Source organism: Paramormyrops kingsleyae, chromosome 13 (genome assembly GCF_048594095.1).
Source record: "Paramormyrops kingsleyae isolate MSU_618 chromosome 13, PKINGS_0.4, whole genome shotgun sequence".
In the NCBI taxonomy this organism is placed as follows: domain Eukaryota; kingdom Metazoa; phylum Chordata; class Actinopteri; order Osteoglossiformes; family Mormyridae; genus Paramormyrops; species Paramormyrops kingsleyae.
In genome coordinates this window covers 30,886,314-30,912,790 of record NC_132809.1, presented here as the reverse complement: position 1 = coordinate 30,912,790, position 26,477 = coordinate 30,886,314, and the positions used below count along the sequence as shown (strand labels likewise).

The window sequence follows — 26,477 nt, the reverse complement described above, 5'->3', positions numbered from 1 at the left end:
TATCAGTACCTCTGTGATACCTTTCCAGTGACTATCAGTACCTCTGTGATACCTTTCCAGTGACCATCAGTACCTCTGTGATACCTTTCCAATGACTATCAGTACCTCTGTGATACCTTTACAGTGACTATCAGTACCTCTGTGATACCTTTACAGTGACTATCAGTACCTCTGTGATACCTTTACAGTGACTATCAGTACCTCTGTGATACCTTTACAGTGACTATCAGTACCTCTGTGATACCTTTCCAGTGACCATCAGTACCTCTGTGATACCTTTCCAGTGACTATCAGTACCTCTGTGATTCCCAGGGAATCTGACAGATTTGAAGTTTCCAGACGGCCGTTGCTTTTTTAGCTGAGAAGGTGCCGCTTGAAGGAGACCCCAAAGAAGCAGCACATGTGCCGATGGGAAGCCCCTCCATCGTGGGTGGGGTGTGGTCCCCCATTACTGCCTGCTAAGTGGACGTATCCCTGTCATCAATCTAGATCAGGAACTGAATCCTTGTGCTCAGTGGCTAACGCCAATTAGCGTGCAACTGGAGCGTCCGGCAGGAAAGCACAATAACAGTTAATATTTCATCAGATCAATAATTCATTGGCCTCGATGGGAGGGAGGAACAGGGATGGCAGAGGGAGAGACAAAACGAGAGAGAGAGAGCAAAAAAGAACGTCTGACTACAAGCACATTCCCCAGGAAGGGCCTGGTAACCATAGCAACCAGATCCAGCAGTCATGTGGTGTAGCAGATAGGAGAGGGGGCGAGAGAGAAGGAGTGACCTGCGAAAGAGGCACAGGGAAAGAAGATGATGAAGTGACAGAGGGAGGGGGAAAGAAGGAAGGCAGGGAGACGGTGATTTCAATCAGATTTAATTATTGCTAAAAACTAAGGATAAGATGTCATGACACAACAAACCTCTTAGTGAAGGCATACAGACAAAAAGAGACGGGAAGGCCTTGTCTGATGGAGCATGGGGGGGACACAGAGCGAGCTGGGGGGGGGGCACAGAGCGAGCTGGGGGGGGGGGGCACAGAGCGAGCTGGGGGGGGGGGGGGCACAGAGCGAGCTGGGGGGGGGGGGGCACAGAGCGAGCTGTGTGTGTCTGCTGGTGATGGATTTCCTCCATGTCAGCCTTATAGCTCCTAGGGATGATTTAATTGCACTGTCCCTAGGGGGCAAGAAGGGTGGAGTTCCCTGTGCTTTTCAACCAGTAGAACCAGGAAGGGTGGGGCTCCCTGTCTGCTTGCTGTGTTCTCCAGGGAGCAGAACCAGGAAGGGTGGGGCTCCCTGTCTGCTTGCTGTGTTCTCCAGGGAGCAGAACCAGGAACCAGGATGGGTGGGACTCTGTCTATACTTTCTGTGTTCTCCAGGGAGCAGAACCAGGAACCAGGAAGGGTGGAGCTCCCTGTCTGCTTGCTGTGTTCTTTATGGAGCAGAACCAGGAACCAGGAAGGGTGGGGCTCCCTGTCTACTTGCTGTGTTCTCCATGGAGCAGAACCAGGAAGGGTGGGGCTCCCTGTCTACTTGCTGTGTTCTGCATGTAGCAGAACCAGGAAGGGTGGGGCTCCCTGTCTACTTGCTGTGTTCTCCATGGAGCAGAACCAGGAAGGGTGGGGCTCCCTGTCTACTTGCTGTGTTCTCCATGGAGCAGAACCAGGAAGGGTGGGGCTCCCTGTGTACTTGCTGTGTTCTCCATGGAGCAGAACCAGGAAGGGTGGGGCTCCCTGTGTACTTGCTGTGTTCTCCATGGAGCAGAACCAGGAAGGGTGGGGCTCCCTGTCTACTTGCTGTGTTCTCCATGGAGCAGAACCAGGAAGGGTGGGGCTCCCTGTCTGCTTGCTGTGTTCTCCATGGAGCAGAACCAGGAAGGGTGGGGCTCCCTGTCTCCCATCAGGGAGAACAGTAATGCAATTGTTTGACCAAAATCAAAACTATAAGAAAATCCAGTGTCCAGGTGTTAGTATGGGTGAGTTGTTCTCATCCAGGAATCCAGTCAGAGATGTTTTTTTCTTCCGGAACAGAGAGCAGCACTCACTGTCTGTTACTGCCGCAGTATTTCAGTTTCAGGCATCTTCTGCTCCCCCCCCCGTGGGACGACAATAGATAGGGGTTTTGTCGCCAGGATACACTTCCCCTTTTGGAGGGTTGAACTGAGACACTGTCGTCAAGAGCCAACCGCAGGAGGGGAAAAAGATCCAAGTCTCTCTCTGTTTGAGCTGTGACGTCTTCAGTTACTGGGCTTTAGTCTGGTCCAGTGTGGAACGTAGGACTTGAATGAGTGTGCAACGTTCATGCTTGCTCACTTAGCCTGACCTCTTCTCCAGTGCTGTATTAGAGGTAGTAGGAAGGAAAATGCAAGAATTGCTTGTCAGAGTAGGACCCTTACTTATGCCGCCGATAATTGATAATCTTCTCATTTTTGTTACAGCAGGAGATTGTCACTGGAAATTCTGCTATCCAGCGTGGCTGTAAATAGCACTACAGTCTGACAATTCCAGGCTTGGTGTTTGAAGCACTCTGTGAGTGGACTTTGCAGGCTCTCCCCATGTCCTGTGGCGAGTCTCAGATTTTCGCTTAGCATGTACGTATCTTCCCTGGCATCTCTACCAGTCCTGTCTTTCCTAATAGGCTCCAGGCTCACCACGACCCTGCCCTGGGCCATTGATTACGCAAGATGGATGGATGGATCTTTGTGAAATGTTGCATGTAGCTAGATTATAATAAAACAGTATACATAAAATATGGTACCTCTGTATAATGCTTCTCAAGTAAAAACCATAAATCTGTGCAGCTGGGTGTAATGGTGGTTTTCCACAGCAGTCTGTACGAATCAGTCATATTGCAGTGTTATTCAGAGAGTCTCCATCACCAACCTCCTGATTGTTACCACAATCTGCCGCCCGCTTCGGCTGGTCGAGATGTCCCCATCTATCACACGGCGGTCACGGCCGTCGGCACATCGATTTGCCGGGACCACACCGATTACCGAGACAGAGAGACTGTCTGTGGTCACGGGACGGTCTGCCACCGAAATGCCACAAGGTCAGGTTTAGGAGACAACGCCCAGAGCTCCTTTTATGTACTTTTCGGGGTGGAAACGCATCTCGTAACGTTTCTAATGAGTTCCAGATTTAGGGGATTAATTGAATGTATGACGTGTCTCTCGGGTGCTAATAGCGGCTGTTTGTGCTCTGTAGGTGTGTAGAGGGAACCAAAAATAAAAAATCTGAATGCTAACATTTACTACTGATAAAATTCTTAGCTCCTATTGTAACTAATAGCATATAAACATTTTAAATTACATTACATATTAATGTTTATTAGAGATGATTAATAACGTAACATGTGGGTAAAAGTGTGGCTGGTCTGAGATGACAGACAGCTGCTTGGGTCTTGGCTTCGCTCGTCCTTTATTCATAAGGGCGAATTAACTTTGGTGACTGAAGCTGATTCCTGTTGAAAACCTCGGATGAATGCTGATTTAGAAGCCCTGACAAACCACTTTTGTGTTGCACACGAAAACCTGAGATTAGATTGATCTTATTGGCATAATACTGGTGTCACACTATAGCAATGAGTTAACAGTACAGGAGAGAGTCTTACCCACATGGTGGGTAGAATGAGGTGCGCAGTGCACACTTGTGCAACACCTTGTGTCGTATTTCCAGTTTAAAATATGCCATTTGTTACCTTTAATGAACGTTCAACTAACTCCAACCGTGTTTACATTGTTTTGCTACTGTAACCATGTTACCTGTGTTAAAGCCTGTATGTTTTCATTACTTAGACTGTTTAAAGACTCTTAGAACTAAATGTTCTAAAATGTCACTAAAAGTTATTTTTAGATTCTTCAGTAAATTTGTTAACATTGACGACAGTTCCCATCAACACGCACTAGGTGGTGACAATGTGCTGCATTTTTCACACTACAATGTGTCTGTATTCCGAGGGTATTTTGCATGTCTGCGATGGCCACGGGGCAAAAGAAAAGCTTGTTTTACATGCTAGTCAGCAAGTGGAGGGACACTGGTATGTTAATATGCCCTTCAGTCCAGCAGGGGGCACCGTGACTGGTGCTGCATGAGCAGTGAATGTGGAGATGCCACCTGGCATGAAATTCGGGAAGAATATCAGCATAATACAATAACATTAATATACATATTAATATAGATCTTTGGGGAATGCTCTGTGGACGGGGCAGCGTGCACTGTGGGGGCTTCACTGCGTGTGGCCAGGGGCATGGGTGCAGTGACATTTTCTGGGCATGAGTCCAGTCAGATTTAGCCAGTTTAGCGAGGGGGCAGTCATGCTATAAATGAAGGGTGTATGAGCTGATCGTGACTCTGCCTTGTATCCATCAAGGGTGGGTGCTCTGTGTCTTACTGTAAAATTTAAAATAACAGCATTAAAAGTATAGGGTTTTTTTTTTATATGCAAGATACTTTCAGTTGCGTTGTGCAGTTTAATTAGCGACCGCAGCGTCTTTGATTAAAACAGAGAGGCGCTCGGGATGTCCCCGGAGCGGCCGGCTCTCGAGCGTGCAAACAGGCCGCAGGTGCGGCTACATGCTGATAAACGCAGAGGCGACAGAGGGCCTCTTTAAGGGGGGTGCCACCGCCTTTACAGCACCGACCGCGCCTGGGGAGGAGGGCACGCCCGATGGGGGAGTGTCCGCCTGGCTGGATCGGCATCTCCGTGGTGCCGCTTCCCGCGGAGCCCTGCTGGGGACCTAAGGTGACAGTGACGACTGTCCGCTGTCCGCCTGCCTCTCTCACTTTCACTCTGTACAGTTTGCTTTGGTTTCCCGGTGGTTTCATTTGTGCTTCACTGATCGCCCCCACCCTCTGATTCTCTGACCCCCCCATTGTCAAGCTGTCTGCTGAATAAGAGCAGTGTGTGTGTGTGTGTGGGCAGACAGGCCTTGCACCATTTTTGCATGACCCTCCAGTATTCGGATTTTAATCTCTTCCCCCTCATTCGCCCGACCCCTATCTGTTGGGGGCGGAGACAATGCTGGTTGGTGGAGGGGTCTACCAATCGCAATCGACCCTGATCCATGGCGTAAGAGACTGCAGACTCTAATCTGACAGGTGTCACATGGCCACCAGGGATGGGCCTGGGCCAGTCTGAGTGGGACAGGTCTGGCTGTTCATTACACCCCAACTCAGATGGGCTCTTCATCACAATCATCCTCGGCCCTGTGCAGCGTGCGGAAAATGACAGGTAGTTTAGAACAACCATCATGCAATGCGCACTTAAGTGTCTTTAATGTAAATGTAAGCAAAACAGTTTCTGTATCTGGGATTTGCATAAACTGTGAGCGAGGGCCCGGGAGCGCCCTCTGCTGTCCGTATGGGGGAGTCTCTGCTGAGTTTGCAAGCACAGGAAGCGCTTATCCACCAGCGTGTTGAGTGTTCGGTATGGTCTGCTGTGTCACAGCCCTAACGGCCCCCCCCCCCCCGATCGGCAGGCTGACGCCAAGATGGTGTGTGACGTGGTGAGCCGCATGGAGGACACGGAGCCCTACTCCCCCGAGCTGCTCTCCGCCATGATGCGCCTCTGGGCCGACTCCGGCATCCAGGAGTGCTTCAGCCGCGCCCGCGAGTACCAGCTCAACGACTCCGCTCAATAGTGAGTACCGGGCACGGCCACTGGGGGCTGCCGTACGGTTTACACCGCAGGGTGTGTCTGACGGAGAAGTATGTGCGGATATGTGTCTGTCCCCTTGTGTGTCACCATGAGGGCTGGAGCTGTCAGTGCAGGTACTGGGATATGAGGCGTCACCCCCCTGGACAAAGTGACTGGTTTGTTTTCATTAGCCAGTAAATGCACTGGGTGGATCCTGCATCACACAGGTCACTGTTTCGGGTCGACTGGAACTCTCAGGCAGCCCAAATTCACACACGGAGCCGCCCACGTGCCGATCCGCTTCAGTCAGCGCACCCTCCCCAGCGACGGGAGAGCGGGAGCAGTGGGACATGGAAGGTCAACCCGTGGCTGAGATGCCCGCAAGCCCATGTGAAGGTGTCAAAGGTCAAAGGTGACACGACAGAAATGAAACGTCAGCAAGCCCTAAGAAGACAGGCTCTGCTCCGGACACCCAAACACGGCACGGCAGGCCTCTTCAGCGCCCCCATCTGGACAGCAGCTTCCACAGACAGGGGGCTCCAGTGAGCTCACCTCAGTCTCCAATAGCACACTTTGTAATCGTTGAAGCCAAGCTGGGGGGGAGGCAAAAAGCTGATTACTTACAATATTCTCTGGCCCTTCCTCCCCCATCTATCTTTTCCCCCCACTGTTAATGCCAAATTTGGGGGCACAAATGAAGAAGCGTGTCCCTGTTTTCAGGGGAGACCCAAATAATTGCAAGCCTTGGTAGTTTTAATTGTGCATAACCAGGGAATGCTGAGCATTCTGGGAAAAGACACAATGGTCTGTTTGCGTGCATCGTCGGCACTCCTGGAGCGTCCCCTGGACTTCGCCGGGACCCGGGACCTCATTAGAAGGGATGGCAGATGTGTATCGTCATGGCTGCGGGGCTGCAGCGTCGCCGCACTCCTCCAGGGCTTGGGGTTTGAATCCCACCCCCAACCGGAGTCATCAGGGCTTCCGCAGGGAACACTGCTTCTCTTCTGCAGTCCCAAGACGCATATCTGGTATCTGTGCACTGCCCAGAGTGTGTCACTGTGTCTGTGTCCCGGCCATGGCCTGACCTCCTGTCCAGGATGTACCCCTCCCCTGTGGAAGGGCCCCAGCCCCCGCAATCCTAACCAGGATAAGCAGTTAGAAGATGGATGATCTTGCTTATCCCTTTGGGGCGGGCAGCCTCCGCAGGCTGGGGGGGGGCTGTGGTACTTTCTATGCTGATGTCGTTTTGCCTTCCTGGCACAGACGGGTAACACATTGACGTTTCCATAGGATAACAGCAAGTAAGGTCACGCTTTCAATTACTCAGGTTAAAAACATCAGATTATCTCTGATTTGTTAGTGTCTGCGCATATTTTAATGCAGACCTCTGTATGTTATCGTTTCACCATTTTTAGTTCTGTCAGGGGTACATGTCAGTTTTTATATCAAGCTGCAAGCCCAGCATTGGTTGGCGGAGATTGTAGTTTATTCTTCAGTGCTAAGCCATGCTGGTGTGTCATTCGTTTCAGTCGGCTGCCGCTCTCTTTTTCACGGAATATTTCGTGCTGGTCCGATATCTTCCATTCTGCTGTCTGGAACGTTCTCCCCATAGCTGACGTGTACAAAGAACATCAGCGTATTCTCTGATCTTGACCTAATCTTTTTTCTTTTCTTCTCACTCTTTCCCTCTATTTTTATCTTTCGCTCCCCAGCTACCTAGACAGTCTAGACCGGATCGGCGCCGCAGACTACCAGCCCACAGAACAGGACATTCTCAGGACCCGAGTCAAGACCACGGGCATTGTAGAAACTCATTTCACCTTCAAGAATCTGCACTTCAGGTAGGACTCCGGCCTCCACGGCCCCCTCCCACCCCCACTACAGCCTTTGAGGTTCTGAGTGAGTTCCAGATGTTGGCCCAGACTTCCGTGGGGGATGTAGGCAGGGGGCTAATGGTCCAGGAAGGACCCCTCACGTTCATATATCAGGCCGCCGCTCGCTGCACTAATGGATTTCCGCCATCTGGACCCAAATGTGGCGGGTCACCCCCCCAATTCTAAGAAAGTGAGAGAATGGCTGTGTTCCACGGATTCCACATCCGCGATATCCGGCACTGAGTCCAGGTTCCCAGACTCCCAAACTAAATCTGAGCCTGGAAGGAGAGCAGCCGTATCCTTCTTCTGGAAAACTCACCTTGACTAGACCCTAAGATTGACATCCTGTCTGTGGGGACATTGCAGCACAGACCGGGTGACACACTGTGATGTTATTGGCTGATGCTGTGGGGCTGCAGCTCCCATTGGGCTCAAAGACATTGACAGTCCCCAGAAAAAACCCTGCAGTTGGACTCTAGAGCAGAGATCTATCCTCTAATGAACTAAACCTGAATTATTCTGTCGCATTAACGGGTGGATCTGTAGACCCCTGTGGGAGAAAAAGTGACTTTAATGTGTGTCATTATAAGTTAATATATGAGCTTAATTATCAACTAAAGAGAAAATTGCAGTTTGAAAAGTTTGGGAAGTATTCAGACATGTTATGTTTGTGAATATAAGGCAGTAGGATGACTGAGAGAGTTAGAGTTTAAACTGTGAACTTTAAATGTAGATCATAGTTAGATAATGAGGGCAGAATTGGATTAACATCCATAAGGAGACCATTAAATCATCCTGCTTCAATTTAGCTGTTGTTTTTAATGATACATTTTGACTCAGGTGGTCGATTTTAATATTTGGAGCCAGTTAGTCATTTTATTGAGCTGACAGTTCCGATGCTGGTGGAAGAAACCATGAATCCAATACCATGTGCCTTCAGGCTGTTTGATGTCGGAGGTCAGAGGTCAGAGAGGAAGAAGTGGATCCACTGCTTCGAGGACGTGACAGCCATCATCTTCTGCGTGGCCCTGAGTGGCTATGACCAAGTGCTGCATGAAGATGAGACCACGGTGAGTCATCCCCGGGGGCTGCCCACGCGAGGTATAGGTACTGTGACCAAAGCGTGGGGGTTGGGGGTGCTGTGCCGCACGGTACAGACCATGGGACACGGCGGAAGGTCAGGGACCGAAGATGTGGGAAAGATTCCTGCAGCAAACTCCGGTAACACAGTGACGACACACTCGCAATGCATATAACAGAAAGATGCCGGTAAACGTGTGGGGCTTGTGTCACGAAAAAGTGTACAGCTGCACATCAAGACACACAAAAACACCATGCACACGCGCGTGCCCCCATGTACACCATCAGGGTCTGCCTCTATGGCTCTCGTTTACCAGATGTCCTCCTGTCGCAGTTCAAAGTACAGCTCTTTGGAATCACCGGGTATCAAGACGACAACTGGGGGTGTTATAATAATCAGCGTGGGAGGGCAGACACAGACTGTGTTGGGATGGGGTGGGGCCGCGAGCCCGTGACGACCAGCCCACCGGAGACGGCTCCAAGTGTCCTGGAAGAACCCAGAAAGTTGCCCGGCGTGTCCCCGTTTGCTCATATCAGGAGACGCGGTACATCATTATCTGCTTCCCATTTTTAATTTCTCATTTTCCTTGTTCCTTGTTATGAATCTGCACAGAGAAGCAGCAGGAATTAGTAAGGGAAGGGTAGCATGAGAGCTGGTAGATGGAAATATCATGACTGGGGGACAATTTGTGTTTGAGAAATGAATCTTCTTGAGATGTACGGCCCTCTCTGAAGGGCTGTACAGATTTTGACCTCGTTTACATTTGGATTTTTTAATTTTAGAAACATTGATAATGTCAGATAAGCATTCTGCCAGACAGTGACACACACCCTGATTCCTGACACCATCCTGCCTGTTAGTCAGCTGCCCAGGGACATGCAGACTCCTGGCATCTTCACAGATTAGTGCCCTTTTTAGCAAAATCTACTGCATACCTGCCCTTCACACAATGTTACTGAGCGGCTTTTATAAACCCTTAAGTTGTGTCTAAACCACAGTGAGGGTCCATTTACCATTATCAGAGTGAGGGTGTATTTGCCATTAGCACAGGGAGGGTCCAGATTGAAGGTCCTTTTGCCATTAGTAGAGTGAGGGTCCATTTTCTTTTAGCAAAGTGAGGGTCCATTTGCCATTTACAGAGTGAGGGTTCAGTTTGAAGGTCCATTTGCTGTTAGCAGAGTGAGGGTCCAGAGTGAGGGTCCATTTGCCGTTAGCAGAATGAGGGTCCAGAGTGAGGGTCCATTTGCTGTTAGCAGAGTGAGGGTCCATTTGCCGTTAGCAGAGTGAGGGTCCATTTGCCGTTAGCAGAGTGAGGGTCCAGAGTGAGGGTCCATTTGCTGTTAGCAGAGTGAGGGTCCATTTGCCGTTAGCAGAGTGAGGGTCCAGAGTGAGGGTCCATTTGCTGTTAGCAGAGTGAGGGTCCATTTGCCGTTAGCAGAGTGAGGGTCCAGAGTGAGGGTCCATTTGCTGTTAGCAGAGTGAGGGTCCATTTGCCGTTAGCAGAGTGAGGGTCCAGAGTGAGGGTCCATTTGCTGTTAGCAGAGTGAGGGTCCATTTGCTGTTAGCAGAGTGAGGGTCCATTTGCCGTTAGCAGAGTGAGGGTCCACCTCTGTTGGGTATCATCGTCTGCTGTCTCTCTGTTGATCGCTGAATCATCGGCTCTGCACCCAGTACATTCTGCTGCTCATGCCATCTGCTGGGGCTGACTGCTGAGCTGCTGTGAGGAACCAACTTCCTGTTCGGTCAGCATTCAGCAGACATGTGCACTTCAGATTCATTCAGTCCTCTCAGTATTCGAATGAACCGCATGTCCGGCCGTAAACTTCAGACGAAATTAATGGAATGAACGTCATTTTTGCAATACAATGTTGTATGACGTGAAATCACTGCAGTGATCACTGTTTCAGTGCACTGCCTATGCAGGGTCCCCGAGACGAACCTTTTTGTTTGTTCTGATCCCAATTGGCTGACATAAATGTGATGCCGCGGCGTTGGTCAGCAAGACTAATTATGCCGGTACCAGCATGCTTTGCAACGCACCACACGTTAAATAGTGTAAATTAATATGTGTATTTGTATATTTCTATTAAGACTGAATGTCACATTTCTGTGACGTTGGTCGTGAAATGCGTGTGTTTCGTAACCGTAACCATCAGTGTTATTTAAATCGTTGGCTTCCTTGTCTGTGGTGCATCTAATATTAAACCAATACTGGCTGTTAATAAAGAGACAAACTTCTTCTTTAAAAGAGCTGTCATCTCTGTTATTAAAATGACTCACACACTCGCCACAGTACGTTTATTTACACTCTGTGTGTGGGTCTGCACCCTCTAGGGCTGTGACGCGACACAGAACCAACGAGGTGAAAGCATTGTTTTGAGTATGCGGAAGATTGCCCACGGCGTTGTGTTTGATTTCGTTTTGTCCGGATGTCATTTTGAAGTATACAGCCACAGTAAGTCCTCATTAAAGGCCTTAAAAGCAAATATTTGTCATTAAAACCCAGGAGAAATACCTCAGTGTGAATCAGTCCGCGGTACATTGTATGTTCTGTTCAAGTCACTGCTACATAGATGGCAGGCAAGGCAGCTGGACACCGTACCCATGGACTGACAGTTACAATAAGGGCTTGTGGGGAGGGGGCAGTGCAACCTAGACACTGACACTGATGGTCATGGTCATTCTGGGGGGGGGGTGGAGAGTCAGCGATGCCTTGAAAGGCGTCTCTCCTGTTGCAGAGTCTTTCCCACAAAACAGGTTTTCCTGCTGCAGGGACTTGCAGTTTCATAAGGTGAGGAGAGCGTCAGTCAGCACGTACACATGAAGTATGGCGGCTTCCTTTACTCACCGTGACAACGCGCGTGGATCTGCATGCGTGCCTGCTTGGGCTTTACTGTAAGGCCGTGATAAGCATTGCTACGGTGACGGATTCCTTTTGGGCTCCTCCCTTTTGCCTGCGTGTGATTGGCTTCAGCTTACCTGCTCTTGACTCTCTTAGGCTGTCCTTGGAAGGGGTGGGCGGAGCCACATATGCGCCTCAATCCACTCAAGTCCCGCCTCCACTCCAAGCTACAGAGCCCCACTGCGCACTCAACTCTCACTTTCCATTATAACCAATCATTACTGTCCATGGAAGGGGTGGGCGGAGCCACATATGCGCCTCAATCCACTCAAGTCCCGCCTCCACTCCAAGCCACAGAGCCCCACTGCGCACTCATCTCTCACTTTCCATTATAACCAATCATTACTGTCCATTTAAAAACCCGACTCCAGGGCCATCAAATGCCCTCGCACGTGTAAAACAACTATAACTAAGTTAAAAGCATTCTGTAGTTACGCTGTGAAACATAATAGTTTTTAAGGTTACTTCCAGGATTTTTGTGTCTTTGTGATAGTATTTTCAATGTATTCAGAGGCCCCTGTAAAGTGCCCCCCCAGTCTGCCCCATGCCCCTACTGCACACTCTGATTTCACCCCTAAGAATTCTCACCCTGCCCCAGAAACCTTCCCTCTTCTTCCTTATCCTCCCAAGTGTTTTTTTAATTGAAATTGGCCATTCCTCCCGGCCGTCCTCTCTAACTACCGCCTTTGCATGGATGCACTGTGGGTCCCATAACATGAAGGCCAAAGGAGTCACCGCAGTGACGGGGGGTGCCATCTCACCTGAGGCATGAAGATCCCCCCCCCCCACCCGATTTCACCCCGTTCTATCATCACAGCAGATTTATATCATGTATCCCCTGCCTGGCCATGTAATCATGAGTTAGGCCCGGTCAGCTTAAATGTGCTCACTCTAGCACTGTGACTAGGACCTCTACAAAAAACAATAATATGGCATCTGGGTAAACAACAGATGCCTGATACACTTTCAAGGTTGCTGGCTTGTCTTACAGTTGGCTCAAAATCGCAGCACTTGTCTAAGTCCTGCGCTGAGGTTGTTTTTGTAAACATGAGCTTCGGACTTGCCCTGGGTGTTCCGATCCTCATTAGTCAAACCCTTTCGGATTAGCGGGTGCAGCTGGAAGTGTCAGGTGACCGGGTGCTTTCTGTACACAGAAGCTTGTGCATCCGACCAGGAAATAGTTTGATGGTATCCGTGACAGGCAGTGAGTTAGAGTAGCCACAGGCTGCGTCTCTGCCTGTCAGGAGAATGCTGGTCCTGAGAGCCCTTTCTGGATGCGTGTCTTCCAGGGCATGTTGGTAATTCATCCAGCCAGGTGGAGGGAGCCAGCAGGCTGTGCAGAGTTTGTCATTTGCATGCCCAATGGCCGACTGCTTACCCCGGAGGAAGTTCATTTGCCCAGTTAACCACGAATAACAAAGATACTGGAAGTTGTCCGGCCCATGAAACAGTGAGTTTGGCCCTAATCCAGCATAAACCAGCAGCACCTGTAATCGAGGTAGATCATTCACAGGAGACCTGAGCATCATGATTCCCAGTAATTGTGATGAAGCTCAGCACCCACCTCTGTGTCTTAAAGACCGTTTTGGGTGCTGTTCATTATAACCAAGTGCAGGTGGGATGTTTCCAGTGGTCAGTCTTATCATAACAGGATGACTGGTTTCACTCTCGTCTTCTGCTCTTTCTTCACCCTTTTACCCCTCTGTTCTCCGTCTTTTGTCCGCTTTGCTCCTCTTCTCATATCTTATCTGCCAGACCTTTCATCTCGCTCTCTCTTGCGACTGTAATCTCTCCCTCTGTCTCCACCTCCTTCTTATCTGTTCTTCCTTCTACCTTATTACCCCCAGGGAGGTGTCTCCCCACGTGCCCCCATGTGGCTGTTGGGATATGTATGGACGCCCATTCTGGGATCTGGCCCTTCGGCGACGTGGCTAGAGAAAGGAGCACTCGCATTACAACGTGCAAACCGATAGCCGATTCTTTTTTACGTGCCAGGAGCAACTGGCACGATACGGAAGAGAACCTTTTGAAACCCGCCTCCTGTACCGAGCGCAGCAGGTCAGAACATGAACCGATCACACAGGATGTGTTGGTCCCCGTCCCAGGTGATACGCCAGTGAGAATCACTCCAGCTGCGAAAATAGGTTAAATGGTTCAGCTAGACAGCAAAACATAGCGTGGGCCTGGGCGTCGTTAATGATGTCGCTGTGTGAGCTCTGAGGACGGACCCCGACCCACAGCGTGGGCACGTGAGCTGGCACCTGTCTCCCCCTGACTCCGCGGCCCGTTTCCCAGAAGGCGGTTCTGACCCCGCTGCCAGGCTCGTCCAGCAGAGCCAGGACCCCCCCCCCCCCCTTGGCAGGACACCACAGAGTCACCAAGCCTGGATTCTGGGCCTTAGAATGGGACTGTGGCACCTGCATATAGCCCCCCCCCCCCCCCCCCGTTCTCTGGTGTAGTACAAAGGGTTGTTAGATCCGCGTCAGCCTTTATTGATTTTGAAGGAAACTGAGCGCCACACCGTGCAAGTTTCAGGGGCGCTGTCGTCTGTCACAGCCACAGCGCGCCGCAATCTCGCGCCCCCCCGGGCTGGCACTCCTCCCCGGCAATGCGGCACTGGCCCCTCTGAGCAGCCGGGCTCCTGACTCTCCGGCTCCCTCATTTCTGCTGAGCGCGGCAGAGGGCGGGGGACAGGGCCCAAGGCTGATGGGTAATTTCCTTTAATTACCTGCAAAGGCGGAGTAGGGATTCTTATGCTGGGCTCAGTGCTGACGTGGCTGTCAGCCCTCTTGTGGCCTCCCGTATCCCCCCCCCCCCCCCCCGCCGCCATCTTTGGCATTGTGGCTACAGCTCACACCAGCAGGTGGCGACGTTGCTTCCTCGTTTGAGCGGCAAAACCGGCACACATCAAAACGTGTGCCCACGCAAAAACAGGAACTGCGATAGATTTTCACAGGGTGCAGCGTGAGGAAGGCAGTTTATAATGGTGGGTGTTGGCGCACGTGTTATGTAGAGGCCTTCGAGTGATGGATGAATGGATGGATGGATGGATGAGAGACATGAGAGAGCCTCACATTTCAGAGCAGCTGGTTTAGCCCATGCAGCATTTATAAAAAATAAACAGAGTAAAGGGCAGTCTTTGTGCATGTGTTCCCAGATCTAGAATGTTCTCTCTTGCTACCCACACACACACACACACACACACACACACATGAAATGTTTCCAGCTCCCTAAGGCACCATCATGGTGTCAGTGATGATTTCATTCTTTGCTGGTTACCTTAGTTTACTTTATAATGTATTTTTAAAGCAGAAGTATCTTTAATATTTTACAGGCCTGTTTTAGTGTTTTTTTATAGTATCCTGCTGAATTAATGAAAAGGGTGTGTGGATAGATGCACGTGTGAAGCCAGTCTGCAGCATCCAGCCAGTACCCTGCTGTGTGAATGGTCCACATACTCTCTTTCGGGCATAAGAGGACCCATAATTCATACAGATGTGCCACCCTTACCCTGTACTTATTGAGGTGTTTTTTTGCAGTGCATCTTTGTTCCTTCTTCTCAGACATTTGACCACAGCAGTGCCATGTTCTCCACTGTAATCCCAGCTGGCTTTTTGGGGCCTTTCTGATGGGTGGAAGTATTATATACCGCAGACATAAGCCACACCTTTTCATTGGATGAACTCATGTGACTGACATAATGAGCTCCACCCCTTAAGAGAGTCATCAGGCTATACTATTACAGCCCTTTGCTCCCTGAACCTTCACTGTCCTGTCTGACCAGAGCTTGACCTGACCTTTGACCTTTGTCTGGGACCTGTGCCAGTCTCTCTCTGGGATTTAACCAGTTCTACTTTATTTTTAATTTCTGGTGCTAACCTTTCCCCTCTCTCTTCATCTTCTCTCTTTCTCCCGCTGTCTCTCTCTCTCTCTCTTTCCCTCCATTTCCTTCTGTTTTTTTCTCCACTGCAGAACCGCATGCACGAGTCTCTTATGCTGTTCGATTCCATCTGTAACAACAAATTCTTCATTGACACTTCCATCATTCTCTTCCTCAACAAGAAAGACCTGTTTGGTGAAAAGATCAAGAAGTCTCCTCTGAGCATCTGTTTTCCCGAGTACACAGGTAAGTGAGATAGCGAGCCCAGTGCCTGTCGGCACCCCCGCATGAAAACCGCCGCGGGGTACAGAGGCGGGGGCCACCCACAGCGACTTCCATCTTTCCATCCCCGGTGAAAATGCAAACACACTCAGGAAGGCTTTGAAGAATGTTCCGGAAGGGGGTGCTTCGCACTGGCCTGCTTCCTACTGCAGCGGAGGGATACACAGTCACCCAGCTTCCCCTGCTGCTCCAGCCGGCCTGCCAAGGAGCAGGCTGACAGGATGCTCCCTGATTGGCTAGTCTAGCCAGTGCATTATGGGTAGTGAGCAGGAGGTTGTGCCGTAGTGGACATGGTCGGGGGGAGGCATAGCCAAGGCAGGACGGACTGGAGTCCAGGCCACACGTGTTCCCAGCGAGGATGGGGTGCCGCATGGTGGGGTGGGGTGCGGTGCGCTGGGGGGGGGGGGCAGCCCAATTCAAACAGATTTGTGTCCCAGCACAAAAATATTTACATATGTACTGGCGGGCGTTAAAATAATTTATGCAGCATTTTTTGTTTATATGACGTGCCACAATTTAAATATTATGGCTATATATTTAATGCAGCACAATTATGAGAAACGTTTTTTGGATTAAAAAAGTTTCAAGATAATTGAATATTTAATGCATTTGGGTATTTTGACGCGTCACTGTAATAATAACATGACACTGGTTTTTGTGGCCTTGCTGTGTTAAACACTCGTCAGGGTTGGGGTGAGCAGATGTGTCCATATGGAGTCCTGCTGATGAACCTGTACGTACATAAACCTGGGGCCAGGGCAGGCCAAGGACACAGCGGCCACCAGGGGGCGCCGCCATCTGATCAGCCTGTCCGAATAGGAAGGAAGATGACAAATGACAACTAGATTAATCACATTATTCTGACGGCCCCTGCAAGGGTGGGGCCGGCCCTGCCGGGGGCCGCTTGAATACTCAAAGTGCATTTTACTCTTTAAATGACAGGCTGCTCTCCCTGCCTCACAATGACACTAATGCAGCCTGCTGTTGTCAGGATATTTAAGCTGCTTTCCAGAACCTTTCCGTGTGACGCGGTCTGAGCAGACGGTCGGGTCTTGGGCGTCACCGGTGCACTCAGCCCCTACTCACGCCAACAGTCACATGACACCTTTACTCCCCATAGCAGAAATGATATACTATAATTGTAGAAAAAATGAAACATTTATGAAAGGTATTTAATGATATTAGCAGTCATATTAATCACGTGAAATTCAGTCAGTTAGATACATTTTTATGTAATAATTAAAGAGATTGTGAAAACGTCGCTCTGGGTGGCATGTGCTCCAGTCATTCATACTGGGCATTTTCCAACCCCCCCAAGCAGAGAGTAGAATCTCTCCCATGGAAACAGGACTTAACCCCCCTCCCTTCCCTCTCTCCCTCCTCCTCTATCCAGGCCCCAACACCTACGAGGACGCGGCTGCTTACATCCAAGCACAGTTCGAGAGCAAGAACCGCTCACCCAACAAGGAGATCTACTGTCACATGACGTGTGCCACAGACACGGGCAACATCCAGGTGGTGTTCGATGCCGTCACCGACATCATCATCGCCAACAACCTGCGAGGATGCGGCTTGTACTGACCGCCCCCCCTCCCTCGCTCAACTTGTTTGGTTATGATTATTATTGAAAATGCAAGTTGGTAAATAATAATGATAATTTTAAGAAAGGCATACATATATAAATATATATATATAATAATGTTTTTAGTTTATCTCAAAGAGCTGCCAACAGAACGGATGTCTTATGGAAACCCAGCCCATAATAGTTTTAGGACAGCTTAGGTTTTTGGTCTTATCCCCCCCCCCCCCCCCCCCACTTGCAGTGTCTTCTTATTTTAACAAAACAGACATTTTATTTTACATAAAGGAAATGTGTCTTCTTTTGTGTCTTTTTTTTTTAATGTTTACTTGTTAATTGTATGTATATTTATTTCGTGAGTATCAGCAAGGGGACTATAACCTGGGCACCTTTTGCCTGAAAATATTAGGTGATTTTGATAATGATACAATGAGAATTACAACAATGGAATCGGTCACAATGGTTTTGGTGTCAATGGTAGATGTAAAGACTTACGGTAGCAAATTCAGGTGAAGTACTGGGTTTTTGATGTATCGCTTACTTTGGTCCATGGGACTGGGTTTATACGGTAATCCTGTCAGTTCTGTTCAGCTATTTGATGTTTTAGGGATGAAAAAAAAAAGAAAAAAAGTGTTTTTTTTTTTTTTTTTAATTATTATTATTTGAGGACACACACACAGGATCGCAGCATATCAGCTTGTTCAATTTTTAACTCGTGGATGGAAATCCTCCCAAGGGGCAGGTCTGTCACTCAGGCACGCCAGCGCTCTCATTGGCTGCGTGCATTTGGAGGCGGGACCACAGCGCTCTGTATCACCCCAGCTGTTACGAGGCCTCTTAGCCAAGTCAATTTCTCTAAGTGTCATATCAGTGCCAACCTTCTGAAAGGTGGGTTTGGGAATAGCGCTAGAAACACTAGGTTACAATAACAAGAACCTATTAATATTATTGTGCAAGAAGCGTATACTTTTAATTGTCATTAATTTATGAATTAATTTATTTATCCTCAGACCCGCCCGACCTTTACGCTCCCCCGACCCTCGACTTCCTACCTCCCATCATCCGTCTTTTCTCGTTGACTTCCTGTTTTTTGACTACAGGCTGGGCTATATGGCGTCTCCTGCAACTGACCCTGTCACTAATAGCATGACCTTTGGCCTTTGTATAAAGAAATAAACAAATAAATACTTCAAGTAGAAGATGTTGCGGAAAATGGAAAAAAAAAAAAACAAAAAAATAGAAAATACAAAACTGCATAAAAAGAGAAAAAAAAACATCTCATGGGATAGAGGGAAGGTTGGGTGACAGCCGTCACGACCAGTAAAAGTGATGCTTTGAAGACCACAGTCACTGGTCTGTGTGTGTCTTTAGAACACTATAGATCTGGTCCTATAACCTTTACAAGTTGAACAAAAAATAATAATTAAGAAAAATAATAGCAATCACAATTACATAAAACCAACAGTACAATTGAATGATATTTCCTGTGCTTTGTAGATGACAACATTTCACCCCCCCCCCCCCCTTTTCTTTAAAAAGCACTCCAAGGGTCCCTCCGATTCAGTCCGGATTGTTCTCACTGATTTAACCCATGTTGATGTGTAATGAACTAAAGCGACCCCTTTGCCTGACTGCCCCGCACTGCAGCGCCTCTGTCCCGGGGTCGTCACGGTGACGGGCATCGATGTGGCTGTATAGATAGGTTTCTCCTCCGTTTCTGGGAATCGTTCTTTAACACCTTCCAAGTCTGCACAGAAAAGCACAGCATTCACTCACCTGTAGATTTGGAAAGACGTCTCTCTCTGCTCCCTCTAAGCCTTTTTGCTCTGGAAAAAAAAGAAAAATAAATAAATGAAAGAATACTGTGTGTTATTACGTATTCCAGTTAGCCTTTCTGTTCCTCACCCATTTACTTTTCGTTTTATTCCAGTGAATGCTTTTTGTGCTGCCCTCCCCCCTACCTTTTTAGTGAATGGTTGTTCTTTCATGTGGGATGTTTGTGCTGAAAAAAAACAAAACAATCGAATGTAGTGTTTACATTAAAAGCCACAGTTTTCATGACAACCACATGCAGCATGTTGACTTTTGATTGCCTTCTGGTGCCGTTGCTGGGCTGATCCTCCGCTCGCACATCAATAATCGCAGACGCCCCGTTAAGGCCATGGAGCTGCATGAGGTGTGCACCAATGGGTGTCCACACACCCCCCCCCCCCCCACTGGCTTGCTTTCCAATCCGCACCCACGCAGCCTCATTTACTGTAAAAAAACTTTACATTGGATCCAAAATACAGGTTTCTTCATCATTTTATGCAAAATGGTAGTTCTGTAGTGTAATATTTTGTATATTCCTTGTAACGATTGGGGACCCTTTCATTTACGCTGTCTGTGAATGACCATCATGTAACATGTATGAATATCAGCATTTTGCTCTCGGAAAAAAACACATGAAATGTAAGTAGCAGCTGAAACGCTTCTGTGTCCAACTATATTTTCTTAGAAGTTTAACAGAATTTATGTACAGTTTGCAAAGATGTTTTTTTTCTTCTTTCTTATGGGCCAGTTCACGCCAGTGTGTCGCCGCAATGTTTCAGGTCTCCACGTACCACACTGCCGCCCCAGTGAGTCCTCATGTGTCTCTCACTGGGTTTTAAAAGTTACTGGCGCTTTGGTTGGCGAGTGAAGCCATTTTCTGTTATAGCAAGGAAATTATGAGGAGGGAGGTAGGCTCTGCTGAAAAAGGGCCCAACTGCCCCCTGCTGGTGAAAGACGCAAACAGCAGCAGACCTCCCTCTGAGGGCTCTGCTCCATTTCACCTTTAGAAAGGACCATCTCTGCGATTAAGCACAAACAATAAGTTTAGTGAAGCACAATTTTCTTTTTTTTTTCGTTTAGTTCACGTGGTGCTTGTAAACATTTATCCTATGTGTTCTCGAAAATAAAAGAGATTGAATATTGTTTTGAGTTATTTAGTGAATTACATAATATTCAATCAGGGCACCGGACGGGTCGGTGAGACATGGAGACACCGTTCGACGGGACGCAGGCTCCAAAAATAACACTGAATTATACCTGACTGAAGACGGAGACAGACGGCTTAAAAGTCATGAATGAGAGCCAGTGAACCGTAATGAACCGGTTTATTAACGCTGCTCCCGACGTGTGTCCGCTGCAGCCAAGACGATCTGCAGACGGCAAACGCAGCAGAGGAGTCAGAGGCGCAATAATGCGACCTTCGGTACTGATCTGTTATATAAATCGTTCCCGAGAGGCATGAATTTACACCAAGCAATCGTTATAGACATCGAAAAAGGTACTAAGGTCTCTCTGGATATTTTATGCTAATCATGGCCAGTTGGTTATCTTTTCTTACTGTGATTGTAGTTATGTAATTGCATATTTATGTTGGAGGTAGATCAGCTGTGTTAATTGTCGCCAGTTTACCTTCTGATTCAGTTAAGTCTCTTGATTGACTTTTTACATATAATAATTACTTGCAAATGATTACAGAACCAGCTCCTTCTGCATATGACGTGTACAGTATATTATCGAACGATTAAGTAACTCCATTAAAGATGCATCAACAGATGATTGCATAGTTTTCCAAAGCAGCAGTCAGCGCATCATTATGGAAGGTTTGCATGGGGGATGCTTGCTATAATGTCATCGATAGCAAATATTTACTTTTAGGGGCTGCACGGTCACCGTCTACCTCCAAACTTAAAGAGTGCCTACGATCACTACCTCCAAGGTCTGAATCCCACTATGATGGATTGAGTTTGCATGCTCTTCCCGCAAGGAAATGCAGTTAACCCAACCGGCGTCCTTCAATTACCAGTAATGGGAAAACATGGAAACCAAAAACACGGATTTTTCAAATATAGAAGCTCAAACGTCGCACCCGCCAGTCACGTGGTATGTGCGTCGGCTACGTTTGAACGTTTCATTAATTAGGTCATTGAATAAGATTAATGGCACGCTTCTGCTCCAGTAAGCCGTCTTCGGAGAGTATATCCAAATACATATATATAAATCTATTTTGATGGTTGTCTCTGCGCGGTACCTAAAAGGAAACGTGAAATAAGAGCATTCAGTGTCTAGGTTAAATACCCCCACCGCGCCCTGCCAGTGCCTGGCATCATATGCCGCGCTATTTTTTGCCCGTTAGTGCCGTCTGGCTGTAGCCTGGAAACCAGTGAGTGAGTGCATCCACAAAATTACTCCCGTTTAATGTATAAATTAAATTATATGTGAAGAAACATAGTTTCTGAATATTTTATTTTTAAAAGCTCTATTTAAAATATTCAAAATAGGCCTACTAAATGAGATGTGAAGCTAAATTCTTTGCTTGAAAGAAAAATGCGTTCAAAAACTGATTTAATACTTTATTAATTTAGTTCGATATACATTTCTGCTTTTTTGTATCTGTGGGTGACATCTCGAATTTTGCCACTGTTTTAAATTCAGTTTGGCATGAAATGCTACAGTCATTTAAAGGCTGACGGGAACCTAGACAGCGTGTATCCAGCTGTAAGTCTCTGAACTTCACGCGGGGTCCAAGAGCCCAGTGATTTATTGGGCAACACCGATGTCAATCAGTCCGGCGTGTCGCCCCGCCAGTGACAGAGGCTTCCCTGCTTTGAGGATCCCTCTTCTTCCGCATCTGCAGCAGACGGTGGCAGAGTGCAACGTAATACTGAAGCTATTATCGGGGTTAAAAATGGATTGTGTCTTGTGATCCTCAGAGTGTTATTATCACGTGAAGCGTGTGAGAGGTGGGAGGGGAATGTGGCTATTTGAAGCTCACGTTAAACATGTTTAGGAGTACACATGACTTTGTCCTGCAGTAGTTATTGACCAGACAACACCTTCACGGTTGCTATAGATATGAACTTGAGGGTCCTATGTCGCCCCCTCCCTCTCCAGTGCAGAACCTTACATTTAAATGAAGGGCATTTGGTTTGTTTGTAGCAGAGTGACACTAAATATGACACATAGCTAAAACGTAATATCACAGGAATGAGGACAACTTGTCAGGAACAATTTGGTAAATGGCATTTGTTACATTTGTTACAATTTACAATAGCACATTCACAATTGACAACATTTTTACCGATTAATAAATCCACCTATCCATACACCTATCCATCCATCTGCAAATCACGTCCTTTAGGACTTAAGATGATTCCAGGGGCCCATCACTCAGGGGCCCTAAGAAATTTGGAACATGATTGGATTGGTGTGGTTTGGGGACCCGATATGACATGCTTACACGGAGCCCAAAATCTCGAGCTTTGCACCTGTTCAGGTTAAGCGCCTTGTTCAGCAAGGCATGCCAGGTTCTTACACCATAAAGCAGCCAATGTACACTATCTTTACACTGAATGCTGCCTCGTAGGTGTCAGAGTGATCATTTGGAGGTTACACACAGCTTTCTGGGAAAGTTATTCTTTGTAATTATATCATGTTTGATAATAAATGCGGTAGGAATGACCTGAAATTCCAGATTCCTTACAGAAACAGAATACATGTATACCACCAGAAGATTTCATATGTATCTTAAGGTATTATTCTCGGTCTCAAACACAAGAGAACGTGTTTGTATCTTAAACTGGTGGCCAGTAGCACATGCTCAACAAACCATATCTTTTTAGATCAGGACATGGTTTTCAGACTAACCTGATTTAAATATTAAAAGTCCAGGGTGGATTTTACAGGTCAGCTTACAGTGGAATCTGCACTACACAGGCCTTAAATCTTAAATCTACCTTAAATCAATTAATTACTTTTCCCCCAGATACAGTAAATGTATAAATAAGTTACATATCCCTATGTAATCACTATTGTCTCTTTTTTTTATCACAAAAGTATCTTTTATTTTTGCCAGAAACAGGCTACATGGGAACCGATGTTAGGTAAATTTCTTAATATTACAAAAATTATGTATTAATTACAAATTAAACTGATTTATATGCTTTTTTCCTTGTCTGTGTGATGTTTCTCTTTGTCTTTCACTTCCTGTCTCACACATATTTTGGTAATATAACAATAAAATGACGATTTTTAATGAAAAATAGAGGGGTTTAAGTAAAGACACCATCTGTAGTTTTTAGCTCCTATTTTATCAGCCCATTTTAATTTAGTTGGCTACTTGGCGACTAATTTAATAAGCCTATAACGAAACGTAAATTGTTGTGATTTCTATCCGTAAAGTATTCTTAATAAAAATTGATGTTTTTGAAAAATTCTGGTGGGGGGGCATCGAGTGTTGTAATTCTTGCTCTTTCGGGAAAACAAGTAATCTTATATTCTGTTGATTTTCTCTCTACATGGCATCGGTGAGTGAGGTATGGCGCCCTCTGCGGAACCAGCGATGTAACTGCAGGTGTGAACTTCACAGCATACGCGGCTTTGTGGAAACTATGAACAGAGCGCTGAGTCTTTCATCCTCAAACCCTCTAAGTACGAACTCTGGTTTCAATATCTGACGGCTCAATTTCAAATTTCAGTCGTTTTCACTCTAGCGTGTTATGACTTGCATACTTGTAGCTATATTTCAAGTTTGGCGGATTTTTCATTACTTTTACCTTTAGTTTCAAAACCCATGTAACTTAAGTCACGAAAATATAATTTTCTGTTTTGCGAATATGCATAATAACACAGTTTAGTGTATATTATATTTCTTTTCATATATCAGTTTCATTTGGCAAACAAAGCAACAGTCATGTCATAAAATAATTCGTTATTTTTTTCTCAGACTTTGACATTATTATAGCCTGCAATTAATTACTGAGCATACCGATTGTAGCCTATCCAAAATATGGTGTTAGTATAAAACAAATTCGACATTTGCTTTAAAAACAAAACGGTCATGCGTCTCAAAGTCTGTTAATTTCCTGACAGTCAAAGTCACTGCGTTCCCGGAGCCGCCCCTTCTGGACTTTGATGTTATTTTGTTGTCAAGCTGGGGGAGACGTCCGCGAATGTCAGGCCGACTGACACCGCTGCCAAGTCGGTCTCGAATCGCGCCGTCTGGCTTGGCGGCCCCGGCTGCGTGGGGGCAGCCCCCGCGGCACCATTCCAGGGCCCCCGCAGCACTTTGCTCACCTAATGGTGTTTATACGGAGAAGGCGGGGGGGTTGGGGCAATGCCGAAATTACAGTTTCATCATTTAAACCAGGTGTTTGTTACTGCATGAACTACTTTGTGGTGAGATAAACTAGGACTATACTTCACCTGATAAACATTTAGGGCGTCTTCAGAATCTAGCACTTAAACCCCCTTTTCTTGATGCTCCTGTAATTCATATTACAGGACGTTTTCGGTGGGCGACGTGCTTGGATCCTGGACGGCAGCTTGTTTTGCTCGCCGTGCCCGGGACCGTCTCGCCCACGCGGGCATCATGCGGGCATCATGCGGGCACGGAGCGGCGCAGCCCGTCTGGAGCCAGTTTGTTTTATCGCTCACACACCACGAGTCTGTATACGCGGGGCGCGATGACGCACTTGGGCCGCTGACAGCCGAACTAGCGGCCGCTGCGTTACTGCAAACCTTTTTACCGTCTCTTTGGGAGCAGCTGAAGGGGAGTCATTGACTTAATTTAGATTTAGTTTATGATTTCTAAGGTAAAGCAAACCCCGGTCAGCACCCGAGGAATAGATAACCCAGTGGATGAATGTGCGTAGAAATCTGGCAGATAGAGTGACCGCCAGTCGATGAGCGACTTTCTCTTTTTAGCTCCACCGGGCCAACTTTATACTGTATATGTCATTCGGAATCCCCCCCCCCCCCCCCCCCGACTCTTTTCCTGTCTGATTTATTGATAGCCCGTAGATATCTGCATTTAGAAAACAAACGTACTCCAGCCTGCTCGTACACAGTTTTTTTCAGACCGCGGTGTTTTTCACACTGCGCCCTGCGCCTGAACAGCGCTGTAAATATTTTATTTTATCGGAAATATGATCCCCGGAGCCCGTATAAAGAAACCTTGACATCCAAAAATCACAAAAAGGAGACATTTTGTCAATAGTGGTTCTCCATCTTTCTCGCTGCTGACAGATGCAAAATGAATTATGCACTCTTTTGGGACGTGCTGTTCCTTTTGTGAATACTTTGTGTTTTGGAATGGTAACTACAATTTAGGTAGGCCTATTCATTTAAATACTTCATAAAAACATTCCAGCGATTCATCTGGGAACACTATTGTGTTTGTCTGTAACTGTTTATACAATGTTAAACTTTTAGGAAACGTTTCGCACGAATAGCTGAAGAAACATCTCATGACAGGGACCCCTTAACAACGCAAAGGGGGGAACAATCGACGACCCGTTTACTGTGGCGTAAGCAGAACATTTTGATTAGGGTAGCTATCTAGGGCCAGTTATATTTTGGGGGGTGGCACAACACATGGTTTCGCTTAGAAAATAATAGATATTTCGATTTTATTATTTTGATATGGGCTGACACCAATCTAATGGTGGTTCGGCATTTACCTGATCCATCGCTGCGCGTTTGTATCCATAATCAGTCGTGTTGGACTAAACGGGAGATGCAGGCGGTGACATCACCTCCCAGACGCCAATGACAAGCATTTCCGAGTAAATATTCGCTCATTTTAACGCGCGGATAACGGTGGGGAGCAGCACAATACAAGTCCCCCAGAATGTCTATAATCATTTGATGATAAACATGAGGCACGGGCACTGCAATACGTCATTTTAATTCAGAATGTTTTGATAGGACTTATCAAGACTGCATTCATAAGAGAACCCATGCAACAAATATCTTTGATGAGTTCTTCAGCTGACTAAACTAGGCAATTGAAAATCCGTTTAATGTCAACAGGATAATGAATACTAATGCAGAAAATCAATATACTCCTCTGTATTTGCATAATGTTTCACCATTTTGGTTTATCAACAATGTCCATTTTTATTACAGAAATTTAGCTTTTAATGTGACAAGTATTTTTTTCTTTCAAATAATTTAGTTTGAAGTAGTATATTAGATGTATAGGCTTGATATATATTACATATAAGCTACTAGATAAATATTCGATATATAATGTTATTTATGGCTATATTTCTATAGCTGTATTGCAATACTTAAAGGAAGAATAATTATTGGAAGTCCTGTTTTAATGTTTAAAACTCCACAATCAAACATTCTATCACATCGGTCGGTATCACTTTTTGGCTTTTAAAATAATATATAATACACAATGATTTTTTTATGCTTACTGTGCCACGAAATT

The 26,477-nt window shown here is 46.9% G+C and overlaps 1 protein-coding gene across 1 annotated transcript in view; it reads left to right on the top strand.

Moving 5' to 3' along the window:
- gnao1a (guanine nucleotide binding protein (G protein), alpha activating activity polypeptide O, a) overlaps positions 1-20,182 on the top strand; it is a 74,927-nt gene extending 54,745 nt beyond the window's left edge. The window contains exons 4-8 of the mRNA XM_023827283.2: positions 5,472-5,632; positions 7,342-7,470; positions 8,444-8,573; positions 15,459-15,612; positions 17,042-20,182. Of these exons, the coding sequence (XP_023683051.1) occupies positions 5,472-5,632; positions 7,342-7,470; positions 8,444-8,573; positions 15,459-15,612; positions 17,042-17,229 (762 nt within the window). The 3' untranslated portion in view covers positions 17,230-20,182. The remainder of the gene's footprint in view (positions 1-5,471; positions 5,633-7,341; positions 7,471-8,443; positions 8,574-15,458; positions 15,613-17,041) is intronic.
- The last annotated feature ends 6,295 nt before the right edge of the window (positions 20,183-26,477 follow it).